This window comes from Heloderma suspectum, chromosome 1 (assembly GCF_057233095.1).
Source record: "Heloderma suspectum isolate Gila_16-S chromosome 1, 16-S_ref, whole genome shotgun sequence".
NCBI lineage: Eukaryota > Metazoa > Chordata > Lepidosauria > Squamata > Helodermatidae > Heloderma > Heloderma suspectum.
Genome location: NC_139458.1, coordinates 156,432,659 through 156,459,543, shown reverse-complemented (window position 1 = coordinate 156,459,543; position 26,885 = coordinate 156,432,659). Strand labels below are relative to the sequence as shown.

The window sequence follows — 26,885 nt, the reverse complement described above, 5'->3', positions numbered from 1 at the left end:
CACAGCTCCCAGCTCATGTGTTGGCTTAATCAGTAAGCTAAGTGACAGAATCGGGCCTAGATGTCTTGAATACTGCAGTTGTCATTATGGTGATCTATTAGATTGTGAGCCCGTGGACAGGAACTGTCTTATCTTTCAAGTGCTCAGAAAATATTAGATGCTTTATTAGAGGAGAAGGAGGAGATGAAGAGGAGGAGGAGGAGGAGGAGGAGGAGGAGGAGGAGGAGGAGGAGGAGGAAGCAGCAGCAGCAGCAGAAGAAGAATTTCCACACTATTGTTGTAGTGTACTTTAATACAACTGAATTTTCCCTTGTTCATTCCATACACTTGTGAAGGAAGTCTGCAGCTGTTTGCTGACTTGTGAGCAGCAGCTCTGCATCACACAAGGATTCTAGAGAGACCCCTCAGTGTCCCATGGAATTCAGTGAAGTACACCCTCATACATGGCTCACAAAATTGTTGTCCTTATTGTACTTCACCTTTTCTATTTTGTATGTAGGGCAGCTGCTCTGAAATTTTTTTTCAACATCTTTATATTCTTGTGATGTCGGCTGCAGCAAAACCACTTTAACACGACTTTTCTTCATATCTTCCCATTGTTTAGGTAGTTCTACTAATAGCTTACCTGCAAAGTAAACATATTGTTAATACTATCTACATAAACTATTAAAAGTTAGGTCTGTGCGTAAGATCTAGGTTTTATATCACTGGAGCTTGGGGTTTTGACTGTGGAGACATTTACTGCTCCATACTATTTACTACCTCCACATCCATTCCAGTTGCGGCAGTGCATTATTGCAATTATTGTTGCACGGAGATCTATGTTATTACCCAATAGCATTTTGTGAATGGCAACCATTAAAGTAATTATCACTGTCTGTACTTTTGCGTTTCAATTCCATCTGACAACTCAGTTTACATTACCCCCAACCCTGCCCCAGCATGTGCATATGCATCTGCCAATTTGAGGTTAACACTTTATACACCTGATGAAGTGGACAGTGTCTATAAAAGTGTATGCCAAAATAAATGTGTTAGTCTTTGAGGCACCACAACATTCTTTGTTTTTGCTGTAAAAAAACAAGAACTCCTCCTGCAAGAACGAAGGGTGAAGACAAACGCAATGTTCTGAGCAGCAGACTCAGCACATTCTTCACTTTTTGTGTGAACCCCACTTCCATAAACATGTCTTGCACACTGAATACTGACTGGATCAGTGCCCAAGCTCTTTCCCTACCTCCACATGTCTAAGACCTGCCATAACTCTATGGTAGCTTCTTGATTGAGCAACGGTATTGTAGGTACCTTTAAAATTATTAAGTCGCCTTATAACTGAGCAGCGGTAATTTAATTCCCTGTTAAATTGTTGAGTGCTGAGTTATTGGGCAAGGGATCCTTCTAAGTTCTCTTTAAATTAAACAACAGTATTAATTGGGCAAAGATCTAAGTGTCTTTTAAATTATTCCAATTTATTCCACTTTTCCTATTATGGAAAATAGTCCCTACAATAAACTAACCAACAGGAATCCAGGCACTAACCAAGACCTCAAACCGTTAAGACCCTCATTACCTTCGTCCTTTGCAATGCGCCGAATGTTTACACTTTTACCATGGGCATCTGTAGCAAACATATTCCTTATGTCTGCTGTGTAGCTCTTCCCATGAATCTGGATGGTAATGTGGTTCTTGTTACTGATTTTAGCATCTTCTAAATGGAGATTGATGAGCATATCAAAAGCTATGAATACATCCCTGCTTGTGCAATACTGCCACTCAACCAAATTTTTAGCAAGTTCTGCCTTGGATTTCTCTTCCCGGTCATCTTTCATTCTTTTTATCAGGTTCTGAATTTCTGTAGAGGCAGTCAGGACATCGCGAGGGATACCAGATACCAGAATGAGAGGAGGAGATTGCTTCTTGTCCAGCTGAATAGCAATATGCAGTCTTTTTTGGAGCTCATTCAGCTTCTTTATTTCTGCATCATCAAACGTGTCAATCAGTTCATCAACAATACGACTTTCTGCCTGTTCCTGGAGAATCATTTTTTTTAACCAGGATTCTGTGTCTCTCACTTTTTCTCTGCTTTCACCACAGATTTCAAACACTGCAACCTCAATCTTCTTTTCCAAAACCAAGAGACGTTTCTTTTTAGCAGGTTGTTTTCTGCCAGTTATAAATGCTGAAAAAAGAGAGAAAGACATTCTGTAACAACAGATGAAGTAGAACAAAAACAATGAATACCGAAAAAGAATGTTGCCAATGGAATATAAAGGAACTAGGGCTCGACACACTTACTTTTAAACTTAGAAAACACAGACTCATAGGTGGGCAATGCAACACCTTCTCTCTTTTTCATAGCGGCATAAAAGGCATTTTGCATTTGTGGCTGAAAAATAATGATTTTAATGGTTTTTAAATATTGGGGTGACTCTTTGCCTGCAAAGTCAGCAATTGCACTCATCATCTCATCAGCAGCATCTTCAGGATTCTTCTTGGCCTGTCCTGTATCAAGTGCAAAAACAGAGAAAAAACACATGCATTATACATATAATGGACCATATTTAAAATAAGATGCTACTCACCTCTTAAAGCAGGGGTGGGGAACAGGTGGCCCTCCAAATATTGCTGGGATCCAATTCCCATCATTCCTGTCCCCTGGCCATGCTGGCCGGGATTGTTGGGAGTTGCAGTCTAACATTTGGAGGGCCACTGTTTCCCCAGCTTTGTCTTAAAAGAAACACCTGCAACTGGTGTTAGTGTGGTCCTCAGAATATAGAAGGATGACTGTATAGGACTGAGACTGGAAAATTGGCACCAAAGCATCCTGAAACAATTCTTCCTTAGATGTGCCAGTAGCTCTAGTATTTCTGCAGCAGCAGTCCTATAATATATTACTCTAATCCAGACTTCCCTAATGTGGGCCCCTCCAGATGTTTGAGACTCCAACTCTCATCAGCCCCAGCCATCCTGGCCAATGTTCAGGGGTGGTGGAAGTTGTAGTGCAAAACATCTGGAGGGCACCACATCAGGGGAGGCTGTTCTAGTCTAAAGTTGTCTTCCAACTGCACCAAAACGCCATTCCATTTAGTGCTCTCAGGTTTTCAGTCCATGCCGACCTTCAGATTAGAACCGCAAAATGAAAGGAAAAGACAATCAAGGATGAGGAACATGATAGTGGGGACATGATAGCACTCTTCAAAGCCGAAAGGGCTGTTACATAGAAGAAGGCAAAGACTTGGTTCTCTGCTTACCCAGAAGACAGGACTAGACTTAATGAGTAGTTTTCTGTTGAACATGATTAGGAACTTCTGGATGGTAAGAGCAGAAGCTGTTCAACTATGGGACCAATTATCCAGAAAGGTGAGTGGGTTCTCCGCTGAAGCAAAGGCTGCCTGGGATAATCTAGCTCAACAGAGTGTTGGACGAGATGGCTTAAAAGATCCCCACCAAATCTAGGGTTGGAGTTTCCCTAAAGGTGGCCTAGAAATCTTATAAATAAATAGATATGAGTCTATGAACCCCAGCTGTACCTCACATCACATTCATCATCATAGCTGTATTCAATCAGCCCTGGTGCAAGCTCTCCTGACGTCTGAAGCAGGAGAGCACACACGTCTCTGTCTTGTGCCCCCCACCCCCTTACGGCATCATGCCTGGCTATCTCCTGGGACACCCCTCCCCTGCCTGGCTCTGAGGAAGGACCCCCTCAGAGCCAAACATTCCAGTTTGGCTAGCTTTCTGAAAAGCTGCACTGGCCACTTCCTTGGGCAATGTGTCTCTCCAGAGGGCAGCTGCTCTTGAGCACTCCGCTGGCTGCTCTTTTGCTATGACAAATGCCATAGTGGGGGAGTGGCTGGCAGAGTTCTCTGGAGGCAGTGGTGGTGGGCCCTCCTCCCACTCTGCTGCCTGAGGTTGGGGCTTCACCCTGCCTTATTGGCAGGCTGACCTTGTATTCAACAGTCTATGAGGAACAGGTTAACAAGGCCAGCTATAAAGAACATCAGCACTTGCCGAAGTTTGACCTGACCTTCAAGTGTTGAAGGAGATGGACTGACAAGACTTTAGCTACAGCAATGAGGAAATTAAGTAGGCAATTAAAATGGAAAAGAAATGCAAGATACATACAGCTACCTAGAGAACATAGAGCTGAAAGATTAATAGGTCCCAAGAGGGCAAAAAGTGGTGCTAGAGCTAAGAAATTGGAGATACTTGTATACTTGTACACAAACATGAAGGCATGAACACGTAAGAGGAGCCATGCTGGTGCAGACCAAGGGTCCATCTAGTCCAGCATTCTGTGGTCAACCAGCTGTCTGTGGAAAACCCACAAGTAGGATATGAGTGCAACAGCACCCTCCCGGTCACGTTCCCCAGCAACTGCTGTACTGAGGCACACTGCCTCTGGTACTCGAACTAATATATAGCTGTCATGACTAATACCCATTGATAGCCCTATTCTCCATGAATTTGTGTAATCCCATTTAAAGCCACTCAAATTGGTGGCCATCACTACAGCCTGTGTTAGCAAATTCCATAGTTTAACTATGTGCTGTGTGAAGAAGTACTTCCTTTTGTCTGTCCTGAATCTCCCACCACTCAGCTACATGGGATGACCCCGGGTTCTAATATTATAAGAGAGGGAGAAAAATGTCTCCCATTCCACTTTCTCCACACCATGCATAATTTTTGTACACCTCTACCATGACTCCCCTTATTCACCTTTTTTCTAAAGTAGGTACACAGTTTAGTGAATACTCTCTCTTTTTTATGTTCACATCCACACACTCCGTTTCAGTCACCCATGCTAATGCACACAAATGTTTGTCTCTCCCAGGCAGGTATGGAGGCACACTGGGAGGCTAGAAAATAAGGCACTGGCAACATTGCCTGTATAATGCAAGCCTACTGTTTGCATTTCATTTAAAATCTAGTCCAGCAGCTCAAGGAACTCAACAACGGAGAGCTACGGCGTGAAACTCTTCACTAGAATTTAGCCCCTCATTCCTGAATGAAAATCTTATTCTGGACCAGCCAGCAGTTATTCTCAGAAGAAAATGCAAACCTGTTCCAATTGCAGGGAAGGCAACGGATGTGTACTTCCTCGCTTCACACTCCTGGAGCACTTTGGAGATCTGAGCTTTGGTATTAGAGTCAGGAGCAAGGTGGATAATTTTCTTACAGATCAGATTGCCACCTTGTGTGGTTATAAATCCACTGTGAGGCTGTAAGGCTAGAAAAGAGAAGACAACAATTTGCAAAGCCAGTCATCATGAATGCAAACCTAAATTCCCAGCTGGTGTATGTCATCAGCATGTTACAGCAGGGGTGGGCAAAATGCAGATCACCAGATGATTTGAACTTCAACTCCCAGAAGCCCTTGCCAGCATTACACTATACCGGCCTTCCCCAACCTGGTGACTGCTGGATGTGTTGGACTACAATTCCCAGCATGCCCCAGCCAGCATGGAAGTTGTAGTCCAACACATCTGGACAGCACTAGGTTGGAGAAGGCTGCGCTACATAATATATTGAGGGATCCATAAATATCATCTTCATGTGGCCAGTAGCAACCCTGACCCTTTTTTGGTCAACTGTCCACCCTCCATTGTCTGGCACAAAGGGAGTCATTTTCCCACCACCACCACTGCAAATAGCTCATAATCTGGGACGTCTCACTTTATGCTGGGTGGGAGAGACAGACCCTTCCCACAAGTCCTCTGACATGTGCAGAAGAGTCAGGGAAGGGGTCCATTTTGCTCCAGGTTCTCTCCAACTTTGTGCCAGGTGTTGGGGAAGTTCAGAAGCTGCCGGACAGAGATGCACAATCTCAGACCATTTGCATAGTTCAGCTCAAACTAGGAAACTGCTCCTGATCTCCCTCCTCCAAAGTCCACTGGAATTTGGGGGAGTGGAGAGGTCAGTCCCATTCAGCATTGGGCTTTGAAGTCAGTTGGAAGCAGCCAAGTATCTCTTAGAGCCAGGTGGAAAGTGAGAGGCTACTCCCACCCTCAAAATCCTTTGTGCACATCAGAAGATTTGAGGGAAGGTGACAAATGCAAATAATATTGGCTAACAAGGCTAATCGGAATTTATGGGTTTTAATCCAATGTTAGTCCCAATTAGAGTAGATCTATTGAAATGAATGACTAACCTAAGCCCTATTCATTTCAATGGGTCTGCTCTAAGTAGGACTAACACTGGATTTAATCCATGGATCCCTGTATCCATAACTGGCATCCATTAGCGTCTGATTTTGACAGCTTAGGTCTATTTGCTGAAAAACTGCCAGAGACCGCTTTAACAAGAGACCTGGCAAGTCTTACAAGTACGTAAGTTAAAAGGAACAGAAATCTGCCAGTAGCTACTCACAGCCATCCTTCTCCCTAATGCCCAAAACACACAAAAGAACTGGGGGCCCAACAGCACTGCATGTACAGTTGAAGCTTAATGTTTACTTTTCATTTATGATTGACCTCCTGCAGCACAAATGTACAACCTAAGATTGTCCCAAATATTATTCCCGTCCTAGATAGTTTTTCAGCTGCAGGTTATCACACACTGGTTTCTAGGTTTGTTTGAAATAAATTTCTATAAATCTCCAGAGCTGTAATTAAAGGACGCAGGCTGTCCCATGCAAACCATATCTGGGGAATTGAGGACACATAATATCCCTGATGCAGAAGTTATACTTTCTCTTCTGCCAGCAGATACCCACATAAAGACAGACCCAGTCACATGCAGCTACAATCACACATGCTGCTTCCCTCCACTGCCTGCTTTTGAAATATTCTGTGGTAACAACAGTATTCTGCTTCTCACACTAGCCAGACTAACTAGCCAGACTAACTCTAGCTGGGTCTGTGCCATCACTACCCTGCCCTATGAAGCTTAAGCAGCCACTCTGTTCTCACCTGCACTGCCAGATACAGTCCCCAGTGTTAAGGATATGCAAATGATTTGCAGCCCAGCTATAAATTACACAGCATAACGGTCCATCCAACCCTAATAATCACTCTGTATTATTTACTACATCAGTCAATCAGAAAATCATCAACATTTACAATGGGGCACGAGCAGCTCCTCTTTCTAAGAAAGAGAAGTACAACTTGAATTTGACCACTTGGTGTGTCATACATACCATGTGCTGCACATTCCAGTTCCACTTGAGGTCCACCACCTTCCAAAATTGCTTTGGAGACACCTTCAAAGACAATGGGGGAGAAAATGTTTATTAATGCTCAATGATTACTCAAAATTCACAACACCTGTAAAAATGTTACTGACAGATTATATGAAATTACATGTCTAATTTGTGCGACGGGCATCAAATTGGATATTGCATTACTACCCTAGCGAACAGTGCGCTCGCTCTCTCTCCCCCCCCGCCCCCCCCCACACAGGCATTATTTTTGCACTTAAAAATGCTTCTTCCTGCTGCCAATAATTAATTTATCATTAATGTAAATTCAAGTCAAGAGATAAGTTCACTGAAGTTAAGCACCTGATTTGGCATTAAAGTTTGCATTTGTTACATTTACAATAACATCTGTATTTTCCTTTGTAATATCTCCTGTCAATGACTGGAATGTAATCGATCCAACCTGCATTTCACTGATACCCAAACTAGGGGTTGAAATGGGTCCAAAGAAACCTGTAAGGGAGAAAAGAAGCAGTGTGGTTTAGCAAAGGCACTGACCCCTTGATTAAATACCATCCTATCCTACGTAAAATGTATACATATTTGGTATTGCATCCATATTTCAAGACTTCCAAATAAAAATATTTGTTTCACTTCAGTGTTTCATCATTTTAAGCTCTGTTCTTTGGCTGATTAATGCTAAATGTATAAGACAGAGCACAAGATTTACACCTTAACATAAACCCTATGCAGGAGGTCAGTTCCACATGTGAAGGTTAAAAGGGGGGCAAGAGGGCACACATGAGACCCTCCCCCAACATCCCTGTGCATGCTGGTGCCTCTAAAGACCTTTCCATTTGCTTACTGCTAAGGTCTGCAGGAGAGTTGAAAGCGAATTTCGCTGAATGCACTCAACAGCCCTTCCCACGATCACAGGAACCTTCCTGATCATGGGGATGTTTGTAAGCACATTCAAAACCAGGATGCAAAGATCCGTGATCAAAATCTAATAAATATTTTTAAAATATCAATAGCAGCTTCTAAGGAGGGGCAATCCAGACTGAGGCAGTTCAAATGGGGGGGAATGCATGGAGGAAAGTGTTAAAAACTCATCCCCAATCTGACCTCCCCTGTAGCTACTATTAACTTCTTTTTTTAAGGGAGGTCTTGTTCACAGATCTCTCAGCATTACATCCTAGTTTGGCCATAACACAACAACAACTCTAGAATCCTTAAGCAAAAAAGGCTAGAGGCAGAGAATAATTGGGCTGTCAACTGAACCACTCAACCTGTATTTTCTTCATCACTTGTTGGCATAGCCTTGGAAATTCCACCCATCCTGGATTCAAATACTTCAGAGAATGCCTAGAAAGAAAAGCAAAGTCACCCACAAGATTTCAGAGTTATGCTAAGTAGTAACAGGAACATACTGGAACAATTCCAGAAACACTATAAACAACATGAATGCTTAAAAATCAGTACTTTGAAAGTCTCCTTATCTATCTATCTATCTATCTATCTATCTATCTATCTATCTATCTATCAATCAATTAATCAATCACCCATCTGGCCGGTCACCCAGCCACTCTGGGCGATGTACAACAATAAAAACAGTTTACACAATAAAATTCAACATTAAAAACATTGTATTTCTAAAATTACCCTAGCCCACCCCAAATGCCTGCCTGAACAACCATGTTTTTAATGCATGGCGGACGCTCATTAAAGAGGGGGCATGGTGGCGTTCCCTAGGGAGGGAGTTCCACAGAGTGGGGGCCACTACAGAGAAGGCCCTATCCCTCATCCTCACCAGCCTAGCTGTCCTGGCTGATGGGACAGAGAGAAGTCCATCCGAGGCTGATCTTGTTGAGTGGCCTATCTGGTGTTGCTGAAGGTGCTCCTTGAGATAGGCTGGGCCGGAGCCATATAGGGTTTTAAAGGTCAGAACCAACACCTTGAATTTGGCCCGGAAAACAACTGGTAGCCAGTGCAGCTCCTTCAGCACTGGAGTGATGTGATCTCACCGGCGGCTGCCTTTAATCAGGCGAGCCGCCGCATTCTGTACCAGCTGCAGCTTCTGAACTGTCTTCAAGGGTAACCCCATGTAGAGCACATTACAGCAGTCTAAATGAGAGGAGACCAGGGCATGTACTACTGATGGGAGCAGATGGTCGGGAAGGTAGGGGTGCAGCCGCCGTATCAGATGGAGTTGGTACAGTGCTGTCCGGCTCACAGCTGACACCTGAGCCTCCATGGACAGCTGGGAGTCAAAGATGACCCCCAAGCTGCGGACCTGGTCTTTTAAGGGTAACCGTACACCATTCAACACCAGGTCAACATCTCCCAACCTCCTCTTGTCTCCCACCAAAAGTACCTCAGTCTTGTCAGGGTTCAGTTTCAGCTTATTCCTCCCCATCCAGCCACTCACCATCTCCAGACATTTGGACAGGGATTCTACGGCCAACCTTGGTGAAGATTTGAACAAGAGGTAGAGCTGCATGTCATCCGCATACTGATGACACTGCACCCCAAACCTCCTGATGATAGCCCCCAGCAGCTTCACGTAGATGTTAAATAGCGTTGGGGAGAGGATGGAACCCTGCAGCACCCCACAAGTGAGCGGCCATGGGTCCGAAACCTCCTCTCCCAGTGCTACCCTCTGGTACCTACCGGAGAGGAAGGACCGGAACCACCGTAATATGGTGTCTCCAATGCCTAACCCCTCCAGGCGGTCCAGGAGGATACTGTGGTCAACGGTATCAAAAGCCGCTGAGAGGTCGAGGACAACAAGGAAGGAGTATTCGCCCCTATCCAGAGCCCTCCTCATATCATCCACCAAGGTGACCAAGGCCATTTCTGTCCCATGCCCAGACCTGAAGCCTGACTGAAATGTGCCTTCAACTGCATCGCCACCACCCGCTCAATCATCTTGCCCAAAAAAGGCAGATTTGAGACTGGGCGAAAGTTGTTCAGAACTTGGGGATCCAAGGCAGGCTTTTTTAAAAGCGGTCTTATCACTGCCTCCTTGAGGGCTGATGGCATCACTCCCTCCTCAAGGGAGGTGTTCACCACCGCCTTGATCCCCTCACCTAGCCTCTCTCTGCAGCTCATAATGAGCCAAGATGGGCAAGGATCAAGTAAGCAGGTGGTCGGCCTTACAGATGAAAGCACCTTGTCCACTTCTTCAGAAGGAAGAAGCTGGAACTGATCCCACAAAACCGGTGTGCCACAAACCGCCTCCTGCTCACTAACTGTATCCACAGCACACGGAATAACACTCCTAATCCAATCAATTTTATCTGCAAAGTGCCTTGCCAAGGCCTCACAGGAGGTCTTAGAATGCTCCAGCGGTTCCGGAGCAACTGGACCGAGCAGGCTCCGGACCACTTGGAACAGCCTCCTGGGACAGCACTCTGCAGACCCGATAGAGGCAGTATAATATTCCTTTTTTGCTGCCTTCACCGCCACGTGATAGGCTGAAGATACAGCTCTAGCCCTTGTCTGATCGCCTTTGGAGCGAGACTTCCACCACCGGTGCTCTAGCCGTCTCACCTCCTGTTTCAGAGCTTGTAACTGCGGATTGAACCATGGTGCAGTCCGAGCCCTGTTCAGGGGGAGAGGGCATTTCGGAGCCACCCGATCTAATGCCCCAGTGATTGCGGCATTCCAGCCACCCACCAGGGTCTCGACCGAGTGGCCGTTGGTGTGCTCCAGAAAATCCCCAAGCGTGTTCAGGAATCCATTCGGATCCATAAGATGCCTGGGGCAGACCATTTTAATGGGTCCTCCACCCCTGCGGAGGGGTTGTGGAACTGAGAAGTCCAACGTCACCAGATAGTGATCTGACCATGACAAGGGGGTGGTGGATATACCCCTGACTTCCAGATCACTCCCCGCTTCTCCAGAAACAAACACAAGGTCTATGCCTGACCGGCTACATGGGTGGGCCCAGTTGGAATACGGTGCAGCTCCCAGGAAGCCATGGTCTCCATGAAGTCCCAAGGTGCCCCTGTGGGGACAGCCCCCGAATGTACGCTGAAGTCCCCCAACACCAACAAGTTAGGGGACTGCACATGCACATCAGAGACCACCTCAAGCATAATGGTGACTGCCGTCCTCCTCATCTTTTAGCAGAGGAACTGGTTAGGTGGAGAAGAGACAGCACAACTTGTTCATGGTCTCTCCTTGGGAATGGGGAACCATCCACTTGCACAACTTTGCTGCTATGGTTCTGCTAATGATAAGATGGAAACATCTAATAAATCTTGAGAGCGATGAAAATGGCATGGTAGAACCACCATTCCCTATGAGGCACACCTCTTTTTTGTGGTCCAATCATCATCCCTGGCTAAAGAGGTTATGTGGAAGTACAAGAACCTTACAAAACCCGTGAACAGAAGCAATAAAAGAGAACCTGTACACCACAGGCATAGCACCCACTATAACGTCATCAATTCGGGGGGGGGGGGGGGAATAAAACCGCAGGTAAGGGCTGAACAACCCAATCCTACCCATATTTACTCAAAAGTAAGTTCTACTGATTTCAATGGACTTACTCTTAAGAAAATACAAGTAGAATCCTAAGGCTAGGTACGGTGACAATTCGTATGTAAGTGTATTTTCTGGTTCCTTCCTTTAGTGATTCCCCTGCCTGGAAAATATGAGCTGTGGAGTAATGTAAAAATCGATCCTTAACTAACATTAGCCAAGTGTCATAACAAAGGCCATATGATATGCTGCAGCTATTCCCTATAAAAGAAGGTACAGAAGTCAAATTCCTTCGAATTGCAACCACGTGTTGTCTTGTTACGTAAAGTGACCACACAGCTTCCAAGAGCACTATTCTGATCAGCAGCATTTGCAAATGCCAATAAAATGATCATCCCCTCTGTAATGGCCCCAGGAGTATAACGAAGTCACCTGTAGTTTTAGAGGGGCCTAGAGATCCATATGCGAAGAGAAAACTCCCTGGAAAAGACCCTGATGCCGGGAAAGACTGAAGGCAAAAGGAGAAGGGGACGGCAGAGGATGAGATGGCTAAATAGCATCACCGATGCAATGAATATGAACTTGAGCACACTCCGGGAGAGAGCGGAGGACAGGAAGGCCTGGCGTGCTATGGTCCATGGGGTCACGAAGAGTCAGACACGACTGAACGACTCAACAACAACAACAACAACAAGAGATCCATAATGCTTGGCTTAGTTCATTATAAGTGCAATTTCCTTGCTAGTGGGCCTCTGAGCATGTGAGATGAGTCAAAGGTCAATAGTGCGGCCTCAGCACATTACATGCTAATGAAGGCTAGTATCTTATCAGGGCCTAGGATGTGCCTGAAAAGTGAGGCTATGTTTATGCTGAGTTACAGGTGGCTGTGCTGGGAAAGTTCTGATTGTTTTCTTTCTGAACAAGCACTGTTAGCCTATGCTGTTGTAGATGAACGCTAATTAACGCTTGCTGCTGTCATGCTGCCTCACTGCTGACATGTACGGTATAAAACCCATTGTACCCCTTGGCTCTGGGTTCAGAGAAGCTGTCTGATCCAACCATTGGGTATGCCTGTGTGCTGTCAGTACTCAATAAAGTCTCCTTGTAAGCAAACCTGGATCTGGCTTATCATTATCTCGGCACCTCCAAACCTTAGCAGCCCACGGCTGGGGCATACAATTGGTGCAGCGAGCAAGGTGCCAAGAGAACTGATATGTTCAGATTCACAGGGAAGGAGGATGCGGTTGTCAGCATGCAAAACCGACTCCCAGGCTGTCTGCAATTGGAGCTGTGGGGTCCAGTTGCAAAGCAATTGGAGCAGGCCCAGAGGTCAAGAAGGACTTCATGCCAGTGGCTCTGGAAACTGCATTGGAATCTCTACAGCCAAAAAAGTGGTCAGCTAAGGAGGCGCAGGGTGCAAGAACTCTAGCATGGCTTTTGTTGACAGCATTGCAAGCTGTCAGGCAGAAGGAGTTAGAATGGAAAGAGAAAGCAGAAAAGCTCAAGGATGAGCTGGGGAAAGAACAAGATCTGAAGATGTTAATTAGAGAAACGTTGCAAGACAGCCTGGCCTCCAATGAGGCGTGGAAGCTTAAGGCTGAAGAGTAAGCTGTTAGGCTGATATGCCGAACTCAGAAGAATTGCCTGAAGAGTGCCAGAGTGAGCAACATCATCACCTCACCCGACTGGGATAAAATCCCTAGGAATTGGAAACTGAATATGAAGACCCAGAAGATGAAGACGAGGAATGAAGTAAAGGTGAAGAATCAGCACCCAGGGAACAGACTAGACCCCTCTTAGAGTGGAAAGCGCGCCAGAGGACGGTCCCAAAGCAGAATGAAGCACAGCAACCTGTTGAAGATCTCAGTCATGGCAACAGTGTTTAGCTTTGGACTGTTTTAGAATTACATAGAGCCTGTAGCTACTGACCATCAGCTATATGATTTCTGAATAGTGTAACCATTAAGCTTTTGCTGTGGGATTCCCTGCAATAAAGAAATCTCACTGATTTGGGTGTCCAGTGTCAGACTGCCTGAGCATGTGTGCTGAAGAGATCGAGAAACCGGACAGCGTGTTCCTGGCCAAGCCAAAAATGCTACTACTATGCTCCTGAAAGTTGCAACAAACCTGCTAAGCTGGGAGAACCAACTGTCTTCAAAAACACTGAGATCTGTGTAGCTGGCTAGCTGATGCTGTAAATTATGTTACAACTGCAAACCTAAGACTGTTTTCCCTTTTGAGACCCCAGTGGAAAAAGACTGACCTGAGTCCTTGGTCAGCCCTGACAAATCAAAGATTCGGTTGCCCTTTACCTCATCATGTCTTGTGCCGAACCCAGGATTTACAAATACAAACTGTGAAGCTTTACTTCTGAGTCCTGCAAATCACCCGCCCCCACCTCCTGAAGAAGATTGATGGATGCGTAAAGAATGCAAGTATAAAGCGACCCCCATCTCCCTGTGGCATCCTGAGTTTTGGCACTCTGCTTAGGTTTGCGTGCCAAGTGAAGGAGAAGAAGGGGGGGGTCATGTTGTGAATCCCTGGCTAGCCTGTCTAATGACTGATAACCCCAAGAGTTTTTCCCCTCACTCAAGCCTCAGTTTCCTTAGTCCTCATTTGAGGAGCGTTTAAAAGTACAATTGTTGTTCCCTTGCTGTTAAGAGCCATGCAGTTCAAAACTGCCCCATAGCTGTAAGTTGACTTTTGCAAAGGGGAGGGGATCATAGCCAATTATAGTGTGTAACGCCATGTGAACAGCTTTAAGAATGACAGCCAATGTAGATCTCTCCTTTTCTCCTTGCAAAAGGGATAGTTTTGTTGTTTTTAATGTGTGAAATAGCTTAGATCTAGAATTCCAAGTAGACCTATTGAAAAGCTCAGAAGCACTGGCAATGTTTTTACAAGCTCCCTAGTTTATACAGTCGCTTCCCCTCAGCAATCACCAAGCAACCAAGCCAGGAAAGTGTAAGGGGAGGGGAGTAAATTTTTAGAGTGCAGAGGTGTTATGGGAGCAAAGATAATGTCAGGGCCCAGCTTCAGTACTACAGTGGGCCTTGTAAGTTATAGCCGTGATTTGATCAGAAGTAGCCTGGAGGCGTTTAGGCCTATTCAGTTTTAGAATGTCACAGTCTGTGTGAGCTTGTGTCTGTCGGCATTCTCGGAGCGGGGGGGTTACCCAACTCCCTGCTGCCCGCTGGTTTAGCCTTGGAGGGCAGGGAGGCTGGAACAACCTGACAGAGGTAGAGTGAGATTTGCAGAAGGATCGCCCAAGTTGAAGTGTCACTGCTAGAGAGCTGAGCAGTGCTGCTCTGTTTAGGCAGAAGCCTTGCTAAAATGCTAAAGGCCCTTGTCTGTCGGGGGATCTAGAAGGGGTGTACAGGCGCACCTTCCCTTTTGAGCTGATGCAGAGGCAGGGAGCCTTTGCTGGAAACATTTTGTCTTTATTGCCCAAAGCCTCCTCTGTTTGGATCCATCATCGTCTGGGCTTTTTGAGAGGCACTCTGCACATGGATTGGAATTTTGGATTGTTAAAGGCTTGCCATGGAAAGTACTGTGAGGCTTTTCATGACTTGAACTCTCGTTGCTGTAGACTGTGTGTCTGTGTTTGTAGTCAGCTCAGTGTACGGCAGGCTGAGTTTGATCTACGACTTTTGGACTTCCCTCTGCCAGAACTCATGCAGCGTAGAGCTGCCGATGCGAAAGCTGTGGCCCAGAACTCTTTCCATGTGTGAGTACGCCCTTCCCTTGATCTTGATGGGCCCTGACCATGTAACCTGGAGGAGCAGTATCATTGCTGGAACTGCTCCATCATGCCTCGCCTCATGCAAGGAGGTTTTATGCTCATGGTGTTATATTTCAATGAAAGTTTGTTGTGTATATTTTATGATTTCTTAAACACTATGTGATACCTGCAAAAGTCTTTACTGACAGTTGCAACTCTGGATGATACTGAGTGTGGTTCCGAATGGTTTGATGTCAGTGCCACCCGGGACAGAGCCTTCAGAGTAAATATGCAGAAGGCAAACAAATCCAAACAAAGCAAAGAAAGATTTGAGCAAATACACAACAAGATAAGATGGCTTACCCCATTAAAAGGGTATGCCCCACCAAGGCCATTAGTGTGTTGGGAACAAGTAGGAAAAGTTGCCCCCAGGGTGGATTGGGAGGTGCTCCCTGGGACTGTTACAGGGTCCCCATAGGTTTGTGATACCTTAGGGAGCCCTGCAGTTGGGAATTACAAGGCATGGAAGGTGAGATGGCAACGAGACATCTTCAGTTCGGCTGATTATGCTTGAAGTTTATTCCCTGGGGGTGGGGTGGCTACCATAATGTACAAAGTGAATATCTTTGGAAGAGCAATGGACATGGCATTGAATACCACCGCTGAGGCACTAGAAGCCATTGGGATAGAATTGACAAGCATGAGTACTGCTATTTTGCAGAACCGCCTGGCTTTAGATATGATTACAGCAGCCCAGGACGGTATTTGTGCCATGTTGCAGCAAGAATGCTGTGCGTACATTCCTGACAAGCAGAGTGTGATAAATCACAATGTAAGGGATGTGTACGTGCAAAATGAGAAAATACATAACCTAGAAGAGGACTCCCTCTTCAGACCAATTTTGGACGGTTTCAAGGAATCGGGGGGGTGGGGAGTGGAAGCAAGTGGTTGCAGTAACCGTGACTATCATAACTAGTTTTATAGCTTTGTGTGCTTGCTCATATGGCTGTTATATTTTCAAATATACAGTAAAATAGTTATCAATCCCCTGGTAATCAAACAACAGGGCAAAGAAAATCCGGCCCTCTGAGTAAGAAGAGATTGTGACGCGCAGACTCAATTGTCCTTTGATCATCTGGGGGTGGAGTGCAATGGCCCCAAGCCTGTAACCAAGTGACCAGTAGTTTTAGAGGGGCCTAGAGATCCATAATGCTCTCATGGGCTGCAATTCATGGGCTGCAATTCCCTTGCTAGTGGGCCTCTTAGCTGGTAAGATGAGTCAAAGGTCGATACTGCCACCTCAGCACATTCCATGCTAACGAACACTGGTCTTATCAGGGCCTAGGATGTGCCTGAGAAGTGAAGCTTGTTTGCCTTAAAGCTGCAGGTGTCTGTGCTAGGAAAGTTCTGATTGTTTTCCTTCTGAACAAGCACTGTTAGCCTATGCTGGGAAAATTGCAGATGAACGCTAATTAACGCTTGCTGCTGTCATGTTGCCTCACTGCTAACATGTATGGTATAAAACCCATTGTACCCCTTGGCTCTGGGTTCAGAGAAGCTGTCTGATCCTACCACTGGGTACGCCTGTGTGCTGTAAGTACTCAATAACGTCTCCTTGTAAGCAAGCCTGGATCTGGCTTATCACTACCTCAGCACCTCCAAACCTTAGCAGCCCACGGCCGGGGCATACATCATCTAATTCTGATGTTCAGTCATGAGTTCTGATGCTTATACAGCTAAAACAGCACAATCCACACACAAGGGAGAGGTATCAGCAGGCTCAGTAAGAGTCCCGTGATTTACAGAAGCATAAACGTCTGGTGGAAAAAAACTCGGGGCGGGAACCCAAAAAAACCTGCCCAGCAAGGACTGAGCATGCTCAGTGGCCACATAATGCTCTCTGCTTGCTGAGGGGTAGGTGGAAAACTGAGGAGGTGGAGGGGAATGGCATGTAGCATCCCAAAGGGAGGCATGACTGACCTGACTGAAACACTGAACACTCTACACACCACACCTGGTTGTTCTGTTAGGGAAACATTCTGAGGCATTCATTAAATCTTGTTACAGTCATTATTTAGAACTATTTACGACAGGGAAGTTGTAACAATATTACCTTTATGTTATCTTTATCACTTGGATGTAGGAGAAAACAAACTTCCTGAAGAGACTTCAAATTCTTCGCACTACTGAACCGAAGCGCCTCTTCAAACATTAATTTAGCGACTTCAGATCCTGGAAAGGCAAAACCACCTGTCCCAATGGCTGGGAACGAGATGGAACTCAGCGACAGCTCTTCAGTTTTCTCCAGGCATTCCCTCACGGCATCTCTAAGTTTCTGTAAAATATATATAACCGATTTTGACAAATATGATGCTCAATCATCAAAACCAGAATATTAAGGGGATGTACAAAGTCAGTGCCAAAGTAGATGTGACAGAATAGGTACCTGTACTTTATTCACATGTCCATCCTACTCACAGATAAAACAGAGGACTGGAGATTGGGGGTGTGAGGAGAAAAGTCATTCTATTTTTTAAAAAAAAAACCAAAATGGATAACATGAATTAGAGGAGGTAAATCATGCCCTCCCCCAACTTATCATGCTCAATTGCTTCAAGAATTTGAGTTCTGGTATTGGAGCTGGGCTGGGAGAGAAGCACTTCAAGCAACTAAGCATGGTGAGGTAAGTAGAGGATGGGCAGGACTTAGTTTCCCCACCCTGCAAATGCTGTCTTTTCTTTGGGCTCTTCTCCCCGCCACCCCTCTATATTCGTGAACGTGCCTAGTTTGACTCACAGAAATAATCTGCATATTCAGAAGCAGCTGTTTCTGCTGTACCATCTTGGAATGCAAGTGAGGGATCACACATTTTATCCCCCCCGCCTCGCCACCTCATGTAAATCAAACATCCCAGCACATAAAAACTAGCAATCAGGGAAAAGGATACCATCACACTAACTTTCCACAAGCAGTGAGTTTGGGTGGGTGGGTAGGTGGGTGGGTAGGTAGGTAATTCAATGTGATTTCCCAGCTGACTTCTGAACTAGTAGAGTCCCAGGAGATCTATACCACATGCTCTTCTCTATACATATGTAGATTCGCCCTTATGGGCCTGGAAGTACAGTTTCCAGTTTTCCCAGGGCACAGAGCATGGAGGGTGGGTGTGTGGCTTCCATTGCATAGCATGGCACCCTGAAGGGGGAAAAGGTACCTTTCTATTCCTTGAACATTTCCTGTGCTTCCATTAGCGCACTGCAAGAGGGATTGACAGAATGAAGACTGTGGTCCACCGGAAAGGCCACTGGCAGAATTCTGGCAGAAGAGCTAACACCTGCAGGTTGCTGGCATCCTTGCAAGGATGCTGGGCAGGGTAGGTCTTGGTCTGATCTAGCAAGACACTTCCTCTGTTCTTAAGCAAGAATGCACACTCTGGGATAACACCGATCAGTTATGCCTTAACTGTTCAGAGATCTTGAGCACTATCCAACTATGTCATTCTGCAAACTCAAAACACATAAGTGGAGCTCCGCCAAATGAAGTACTGAAGTACTGTAACCTACAGTACAATCACTCCTACTCCATGACCCATGAGCTTCGCATTCAAGTAAAATTAAGGCTGGCGAGAAAAGGACATAGACAGCTACCTTCATTGCATGTCCTTTTCCTGCATCCCACGGCAGAACAACAGCATGGAACACAAATCTACAGGCCAGGTTATATCCACCAGTTAGGATCATGGAGCCACCCTGAGCTCCTTGACCTTGGATGGCTTGATCAAACTCAGCTTGGAGCACTGGCCCAGCCTTCTGCAGCAGAGCTTGGGAAAGCAGACCCACACCAAGTTTCAGATCGGCACCAATGCTGCTGACGACCACGTCCGTCTGGAACAGAAGCAATCTCAAAATTACTTGCAAGGGATTACATAGAGCAAGACAGAGATATGAGCTGGGAATTTGAATTGCAGAATGTTGGGACCCTAATAATGCCATTATTAAAACAGACAGAAGGATCTTTAAATTTATCACCACCACCAGCCATTCCAGAAGGTTGCACAGAAGGAGATGAGAGGGGAAGTGGGGCCATTCCACCATCCCAGCTGAAACACTTACACTTTTCCCCTCTTCCCTCCCCATTCCTTTTTTCTTGTGTGTCATGTCTTTTTTAAATTGTGGCAGGGACTGTCTTCTTTTACTGATTATATGAAAGCCACTCTGGGAGACAAGTGGGATAAAAATACTTTAAATTAATTAATTAATAAATCTTTGATACAACAGAGACTCCCACTTTGAATAGGGGAGTATGGGGGAGGTGGGGGGCTTTGCCAATTCCCTTTCTCTGCCGCAACCCCCAGCACCATCTCCCATCCTATTTCATATGATCCCTCAACCGCTCAGAGAAAATTAGGATGTGCACAGGAGGCTCAGGTAGTGGGGAATCGCCTCTCCCCCACTTCCATTATTGGGGGCTGGGAGCACATTTTCCATGAGTGGAACTCTGCTGATGAAATCTTAGAATCCTATTCAATGAATGAATGCAACACAAGTAAAATTAGGTAGCTGGAATGGATACAATACCAGAAAAATGTAAAGTCAACATTGTAATGAATTTTTTTCAGGTGACTATCCCTAGAAAGCAAGTATAGTTATGGGCAAAGCTCATCCGGAATGCTAAAATTAGTATGTTAACAGGAAGAGGGCTATAGCTCAGTGGTAGAGGACCTGCTTTGCATGCAGAAGGTCCGAGGTCCAATTCCCAGCATCTCATAGAATCATAGAATAGTAGGGTTGGAAGGGGCCTAAATCCAACCCACTGCTCAATGTAGGAATTCAAATCACAGCATCCCGGACAGATGGCTGTCCAGCCTCATCTTGAAAGGTATGGCTGGAAAAACCCCTGCCTGAAACCCTGGAGAGCCACTGCCAGTCAGTGTCGACAATACTGGATTAGGTGGACCAAAGGTCTGACCCAGTATACAGCTTCCGGTGTTCCTATGGTTTTCAGTACCTTCATTTTTTCCTTTATAATCTTAAGTAATGTAAGGGAAGTGTATGCCATTGAGTTGTCATTTCTAAAAATATTTACACATATACCACTATAAATAATTTGGGTTGTATCCAATGTTAGTCTGTCTTAAGTCCCATTCATTTCAATGAATCCAAGTAGGGCTAACACTGGATACAACCCATTGCTAGCAAAACTTTGAAATGCTACATTCAAACTAATGCAATCACATTAAGTGTGCTTTATTTAATTCCCACCCCCACCCCCAATCAGATATTTCAGTTCAAATACTTTTGACTACTGGAATATTTCTGAAATATTAATACCGCATGAAAAATTAACATGGCATAATTTGGGGGGGTTGTTTGTTAAGCACACTCAATCAATTCCAGGGCAGCAGAACATTTTCAAATTCCTGATTTCTCAAAAACCCACATCATCGAGTCCCTCAGCAAAAGTTCATAAGAAAATGTAACCATCAAGGGAAAAGACGATAGATCCTCTTATGAATCCGTGACTGTCCATGAATTTGCCCCGTGATTTATGGAGCAAATGGCTGTAATCATCTGGGAAAGATTTGGGGGTCACAGTAGAAGCCCACTACAAACATGAACTGAGTATTGCAGGGGCAGTAAAACAAACATGTAAACAAAGCAAATTCAGCCTGCAACGTAGTTACCTGGGAGTCACCTCTGAGCAGACATACATAGGATGTTCTGTCAATGTTAGGGATTATTAGGAAAGGAACTGGAAATAAAACAGGACATTGTAGTCATCCCATCTCAAAAGGCTATTCTAGAACTGAAGAAGGTGCTAGAAAGGGCAACAAAAATTATCATGGGATTGCATCATTTATGTTCGTATGAAGATGAATGAACCTGAGTGTTCATAGTTTAAGGGAGAGGCTGCGGCTCAGTTGCAGAGCCCCTGCTTTGAATGCAGAAGGTTCCAGGTTCAATCCCAGCATCTCCAGCTGGGGCTAGGGAAAAATCCTGCCTGAAACCTTGCAGAACCAGTACCAGTCAGTGTCAAAAATACTGGGCTAGATGGACCAATGGTCTGCCTCAGTATACAGCAGCTTCCTATGTTCCTAGTTTAGAAAAATGATGCCTATGGCGGAGACATGATAGAGGTTTATAAAATTACCTAATTTGTGGAGATGTAAATGGAGAACTAGTTATTTTATGTCCCCAAACCCTAGAACTTGGGGCTATCCAGTAAAACTTATTGGCAGGTAGACTCAAGACGAGCAAAAGTATTTCCTTGTGCAGTGCACAATTAACTTGTGTAATTAATTTCCACAGGATGTGATGGCAATTAGATGGCTTTCAAAATGGATTTGTCATATAGACCCTGTTCGGATGCAATGACAGTATCTGGTGGTCATTTCTGGGTTAATTAACCCATGAATTGTGAGGATATGAACTGCATGCAAGCTGCTTCCAGTTTCCTGTAACCTATTAAGGCAGCATTTGTAGGTTGTTTCTGTGATGTCCGAACCCGGGCACTTGGGGTTGTTCGTGGGTTCAGCAACCCCAAGTTAACCCAAGAACAAGCCATGGTTTAACTTGGGGTTGTTTCACCCATGAACAACCGCAAGTGCCCAAGTTGGAATGTCATGGAAACAACCTACAAATGCTGCATTTGTAGGATGTTCCAGGAAATTGGAACAGGACACTGCCATTATGTCCAAACAGGGCTGAAAGATGGCTGTTTCCTCTGAACCAATACCGATTTCCATATCAGTATCTCTACAACCACAAGATGGTAGGAACCAACAACTGTGGATGGCTGTTGCTATCATGGCCTGCTTCTAAACTTCCCAATGGTACTTGGCCACGCTTAGAATGCTGGGCAAGATCCAGCAGGACAACTGTTACATCATCATTGGTCACAGAAGATGATCCTGGATTGGTATTCAGCTGTCCGTGTATGAGCAGGAATAGCCTTGACAAGCAAACAATCTCATTTGAACACCAGATTTAAAAAAGAAAAGATATAAAACTATTCCTTATATGTGAATAAAATCACTGAAACACTGTGTGGTTATTTCCAACACATTTGACATAAGATAAATGCAATACGTAAAGACATTCTTATTTTGCCTATACCCAGTTCAGGTGAGAAAAGGGGACTGACCATTGTTTCTGAAGCAAACAGTATGACACATGTCCCTGATACAGAGTCATCCTTCCAAGGACAACAGCTTAATAAATCTTAAAACATTGCAGTAATATTTTTATTTTGGAATTTCCCCTCAATGCTAAATATAGTCTAGAATTTAAAATGCAAAATAATATGAACTGGGTATTTCAAAACTAAAGAGATGTCCAGCATGCATTTGAAAATGAACTATATGTCACTTTACATGCTTACCTTTGCATCTTCAATGCCTTTTTCCTGAAGGATGAGTTTCAGGCCTTCAGCAGAAGTTACCATGTGAAGACCTTCTCTGATTTCTTTGGGATGGTTGACTGGTTGGGAATGAGATGGTGATTTGGGCTGGGATGGTCCTTCTCTGAATACTTCATTCAAAGCGTCAGTGAGAGCCTGAACTGTATTTTCGGACACATCCACAAGGCAGATCTTTTTCAGGGAGCCATTCTCAGAAGATTCTTCTAAGGTTTCCTTGATGGCTGTTACAATAGAATGGGCACACTCTTTTAGCGGGAATCCAAAGATCCCAGAGCTTACTGCAGGGATGGCTATTGAACGATGATTGTACGTTTCTGCCAGCTTTAAGCTTTCCCTCACAGCTTTTTTTAAGAGGCATGTACATTTCTCTTTTTCAAAACTGTTCCACCTCGGCCCAATGGCATGGATCACCTGTTTACATGGCAGGTTCCAAGCGCTTGTGATAATTGCAGAGCCAGACCTCAGGCTCCCATGTCTCCTCACTAGGTCATCACACTCTCTTTGTAGCTGTGGGCCGGCTGCTTTTGACAGTGCGTCCGCAAGGCCACCAATATGCTTCAGGTCTTCATTTGACGCATTCACAACAACGTCAACTGGATAATGGGTCAAATCACCCTTACAAACCTCTACCAGAACACCATCTTTTAATATTACTTTAGCGTGAGGGTGCCCTACCTTTTCCTTAGAGTCTCCATTATCATCGCCATCTTTCTGCAGTCGGATCAAACAGCTGAAGGAGTCTTTTGCCTCAGTAATGTAGGAATGTTCTCGGGTTTTGAAAAAGACTTTCACTCCTGGTTTATCAAACGTCACGTGTGAAGAATGCACCAAAGATAGCATTTTTTCAACCACAGCGGCTGCCTTTGTCACTTCTGCTTTAGGTCCACTCAGGACAATGTTCTTCTGTTTAGCGTCTAGCCCAAAATTGATTTTCACACCTCTCTTCCTTAAGTCGTGCCAATCCTTCCCCTTTTCCTTCTCCATAAACTGTACAACAGCTACAGACTTAGCAGGGATGACCTTTAGCATTCTGGTGTTTCTTTCAACAAAATTAGAAAGGTCCTGATAAACATCTCCAACTGCTTTTGTATAACCAGCTATGATTACTTTAGCATCTTCTCCCAAAGCAAGGCAGTCATCAATTATTACAGCTTCCTCCACAGAATTGTGTTTCCTCTGCAATTGTTTAGTGAGTTCTTTCCAGTCTCTTCTGTTGACGAGTTCCCGGTCCTCCAAAAGAATACACTTATGATCCAAGTTTTTCTTCATTTGTTCCTCTGCTTTCAGAAGACCTCCGTGAGATTGTCCTACCAATGCAACAGACTCATGTGCAAGTTCATAGGAAGCATTAATATTATTAGCATGAAATATGTTATCCGACACCTTTTTGCTATCTGCATGCTGTAGGAATTGAAAAATATGAGGGTGAATGACAACTTCTTTCTCTACCATGTTGTGTAACTTCTCCAGTAGGTCACTTTTCATTTTATATACTTCTGCAAGCATTCCAGAGAGTACCATCTTCTTTGCTGAAGAATCATAAGACAACTTGAAGTCTGGGCTCTCTTTATAGATATTCTCTTCTCGCAAAATACGATGCAAAACAGCATACTTTTGTGGGACAACTATCAATGTTTGCTGAATAGTTTGTTTTGCTTTTTCTGCATCTTTGATCAAATTTTCTATGTATTCCTTTATCTCTTTCTCCACACTATCCACAGTGAATACAAAACCGGTTAGGATAACAGTTTCTTTGGAAACATCAGGGATGGCAAAAACATTCTTTATCAAACTGCTTTCTATGGTCTCCCATGCTGCTGGGATGATGTTGCATTTAACAGTCTTGAACTTTGACATGATGCAGGCCAACTCTGTAGAAACATTCTCTTTCCAAGCCTGGACTAATTCTCTCACAGAGGTTCCTTGTTTAGATAAGGCAGCTGAAGGGCACATCGTGACTTCTGGATGTTCGCAAGACATTTGGGGCCATATTAGTTCACAGTAACAACGTGCCATCTCACGTTCTATTTCTTGGATTAGTCTACCCTTTTCCTGTAGGAATTGCCAGATATAAGGATCTAATGGGACCTTGATAGGTTCTGGCATCTTGATTTGTGGCCTCTCCTTTCCATACAAAACTGTATCCAAAGAACTGCAGTACGGATAAACCAAAACCAGTTGATGATCAAAAGAATGCTGCTTTTCCAATGCTGTCTGCACAGCTAGAAAGATAAAAACAAAAACACAGTAAGTATTCTGACAATGTAGTCAGAATTAGCTATATAAATCCACAGGCGCAATTCAGATGTAACAACAAATCATGGTTTTTCATTGACCTGGTTCACACAAAACAACACCCACCATGTGTGATCACCCCTATGGTGGGCTGTCACGATGTCTGAACCTGCTGCAGTTTCCGCAGGGTGGCTTATTTTTCACGAACAGGCCACCCTGAGAAACCATGGCTTGTTGTTGGGTTGTTCAGGGTGTTTGTTTTCAGGATGGCTCATTGTGGTGTCTGAACCTGGCAGGGCAACTTCATCATGGGCTGTCAGGAACGGCTAGAGAGCCACCTGGCAAAAGCGGCTAACACCCCTGTCGCTCTTTGCAATCTTGCTACTTCTGCTGCCATCCTCCCTCATCCCTTGTCAGTACCCTCCATTCTGAGCTCCTAAAACTAAAAGAGGACACTGGAGAGGGCCCCAAACATGTTTGCAACTTTAAAAAAAAATCTGTTTATTTTCAGTCTTGTGCAGATGTGGAAGTCCACTGCTAGCTCTACCATGAAATATGTGTATTTTTAGCCATCTGCCTCACTGCTCTGCATGGAATTTGGGTATATTCCCTCTCAGCTTTACTGCCCTGCCAAGCAATTTATGTAATTTTCCCTTCAACTTTACTGCTCCGCACCAACCAATGGTGGCTTATTCTCGGGGTGGCAATGACGTGTGAACTCGCCCATTATGTCCACAAACTGCAGCAAGCCTCAGGTTCATGCTCCCACCACCACTTTTTCCCTCCTTCACACAGTCTGTTTCCCGCCTCCCAGCTGAGCAGAGCAAAGGAAGCTGCTCCAGCTGGTCCAGGGACTACAGAAGCAAGCAAGCTCCCAGAGAACGAGCGACTAGAGCGAGCAAACAGGGGGAGCAAACAGGAGTTGGCCAGGGGAATTTGGCAGGGGAGGTCAAGGGGGAGGTCCCTAACATTTTTTAAAAATATATTTTACTTGTAACACACACTTCCACACCAGTGGGACTCTGCTTTTAACCTCCAGTGAGTAGAGGAGCAGGCACAGGCTAGTCTAGAACAATCAGAAAGCTAGACACAAAAAGGGAAAAGAAGCTATGGAAGAACAACACTCTCCAGTGGTGGTGACCTGCAAGGTGTGTGCAATGTTTGTTTTCTTCCCTGAGAACAACATGGCCTACACCTGCAACAAGTGCAAGCTGATCACACTGCTGGAAGAAAAAGTAAGAGGACTGGAGAGGCGAATGTTGACCCTCCGGGGAATAAGAGAACACGAAGAGTTCTTGGGACAGAATGGGGGATCTACATCAGCAAAGTGAAGACCAGAAGCTTGAAGAGCAACAGCAAGATGAGGCAGAAGTGGGAAATGCTGAGGTGAGGAAAAATGCAATACAGGATACTCCTTGGAAAAGCGTGACAGTTAGGAGAAGAAGAACTAGACGCCACTCTGCACCAGTGGAAGCAGTGGAGTTGTGGAACCGATTCCAGGTATTTGAGGATAAGACTGGACGACAGCCTGCAGAGGAAGAATTACAGAGGAACCTGCATGAGAGTGGGCAAGAGGCTGAAGGCCAGTCACGCAGAGGCAATGAAACCCAGGCTTACAACAACAAGAAGAGTAGTAGTAGTGGGAGACTCCTTGCTGTGTGGGATCAAAACCCAAGTATGTCGCAAAGACCTGTGGAATTGCCAGGTATGTTGTCTCCCGGGAGGATGGATTAGAGATGTGACTGAAAGGTTGCCTGCACTGACAGGTATCCCTTTCTTCTCATCCATGTGGGAACAAATGATACCGCCAACCGCAGCTACAAAGAAATCATGTCAGACTTTGAAGCTTTGGGAAGGAAATTCAAGAACTTTGGGGCCCAGATAGTT

General features: G+C 44.9%; 1 protein-coding gene across 2 annotated transcripts in view; it reads right to left on the bottom strand.

The window, feature by feature from the left end:
• Positions 1 to 26,885, bottom strand: part of LOC146358325 (protein mono-ADP-ribosyltransferase PARP14-like) — a 54,704-nt gene that overhangs the window by 5,265 nt on the left and 22,554 nt on the right. Inside the window, exons 6-15 of one of the 2 annotated variants that reach the window (XM_084807814.1) lie at positions 22,725 to 24,985; positions 18,992 to 19,228; positions 17,461 to 17,682; positions 8,428 to 8,503; positions 7,502 to 7,651; positions 7,139 to 7,201; positions 5,063 to 5,230; positions 2,296 to 2,502; positions 1,571 to 2,179; positions 480 to 625 (exon numbers count right to left, since the gene is read on the bottom strand). In XM_084807814.1, the coding sequence (XP_084663940.1) occupies positions 480 to 625; positions 1,571 to 2,179; positions 2,296 to 2,502; positions 5,063 to 5,230; positions 7,139 to 7,201; positions 7,502 to 7,651; positions 8,428 to 8,503; positions 17,461 to 17,682; positions 18,992 to 19,228; positions 22,725 to 24,985 (4,139 nt within the window). The remainder of the gene's footprint in view (positions 1 to 479; positions 626 to 1,570; positions 2,180 to 2,295; positions 2,503 to 5,062; positions 5,231 to 7,138; positions 7,202 to 7,501; positions 7,652 to 8,427; positions 8,504 to 17,460; positions 17,683 to 18,991; positions 19,229 to 22,724; positions 24,986 to 26,885) is intronic. The other variant, XM_084807820.1, reaches the window with a different exon arrangement.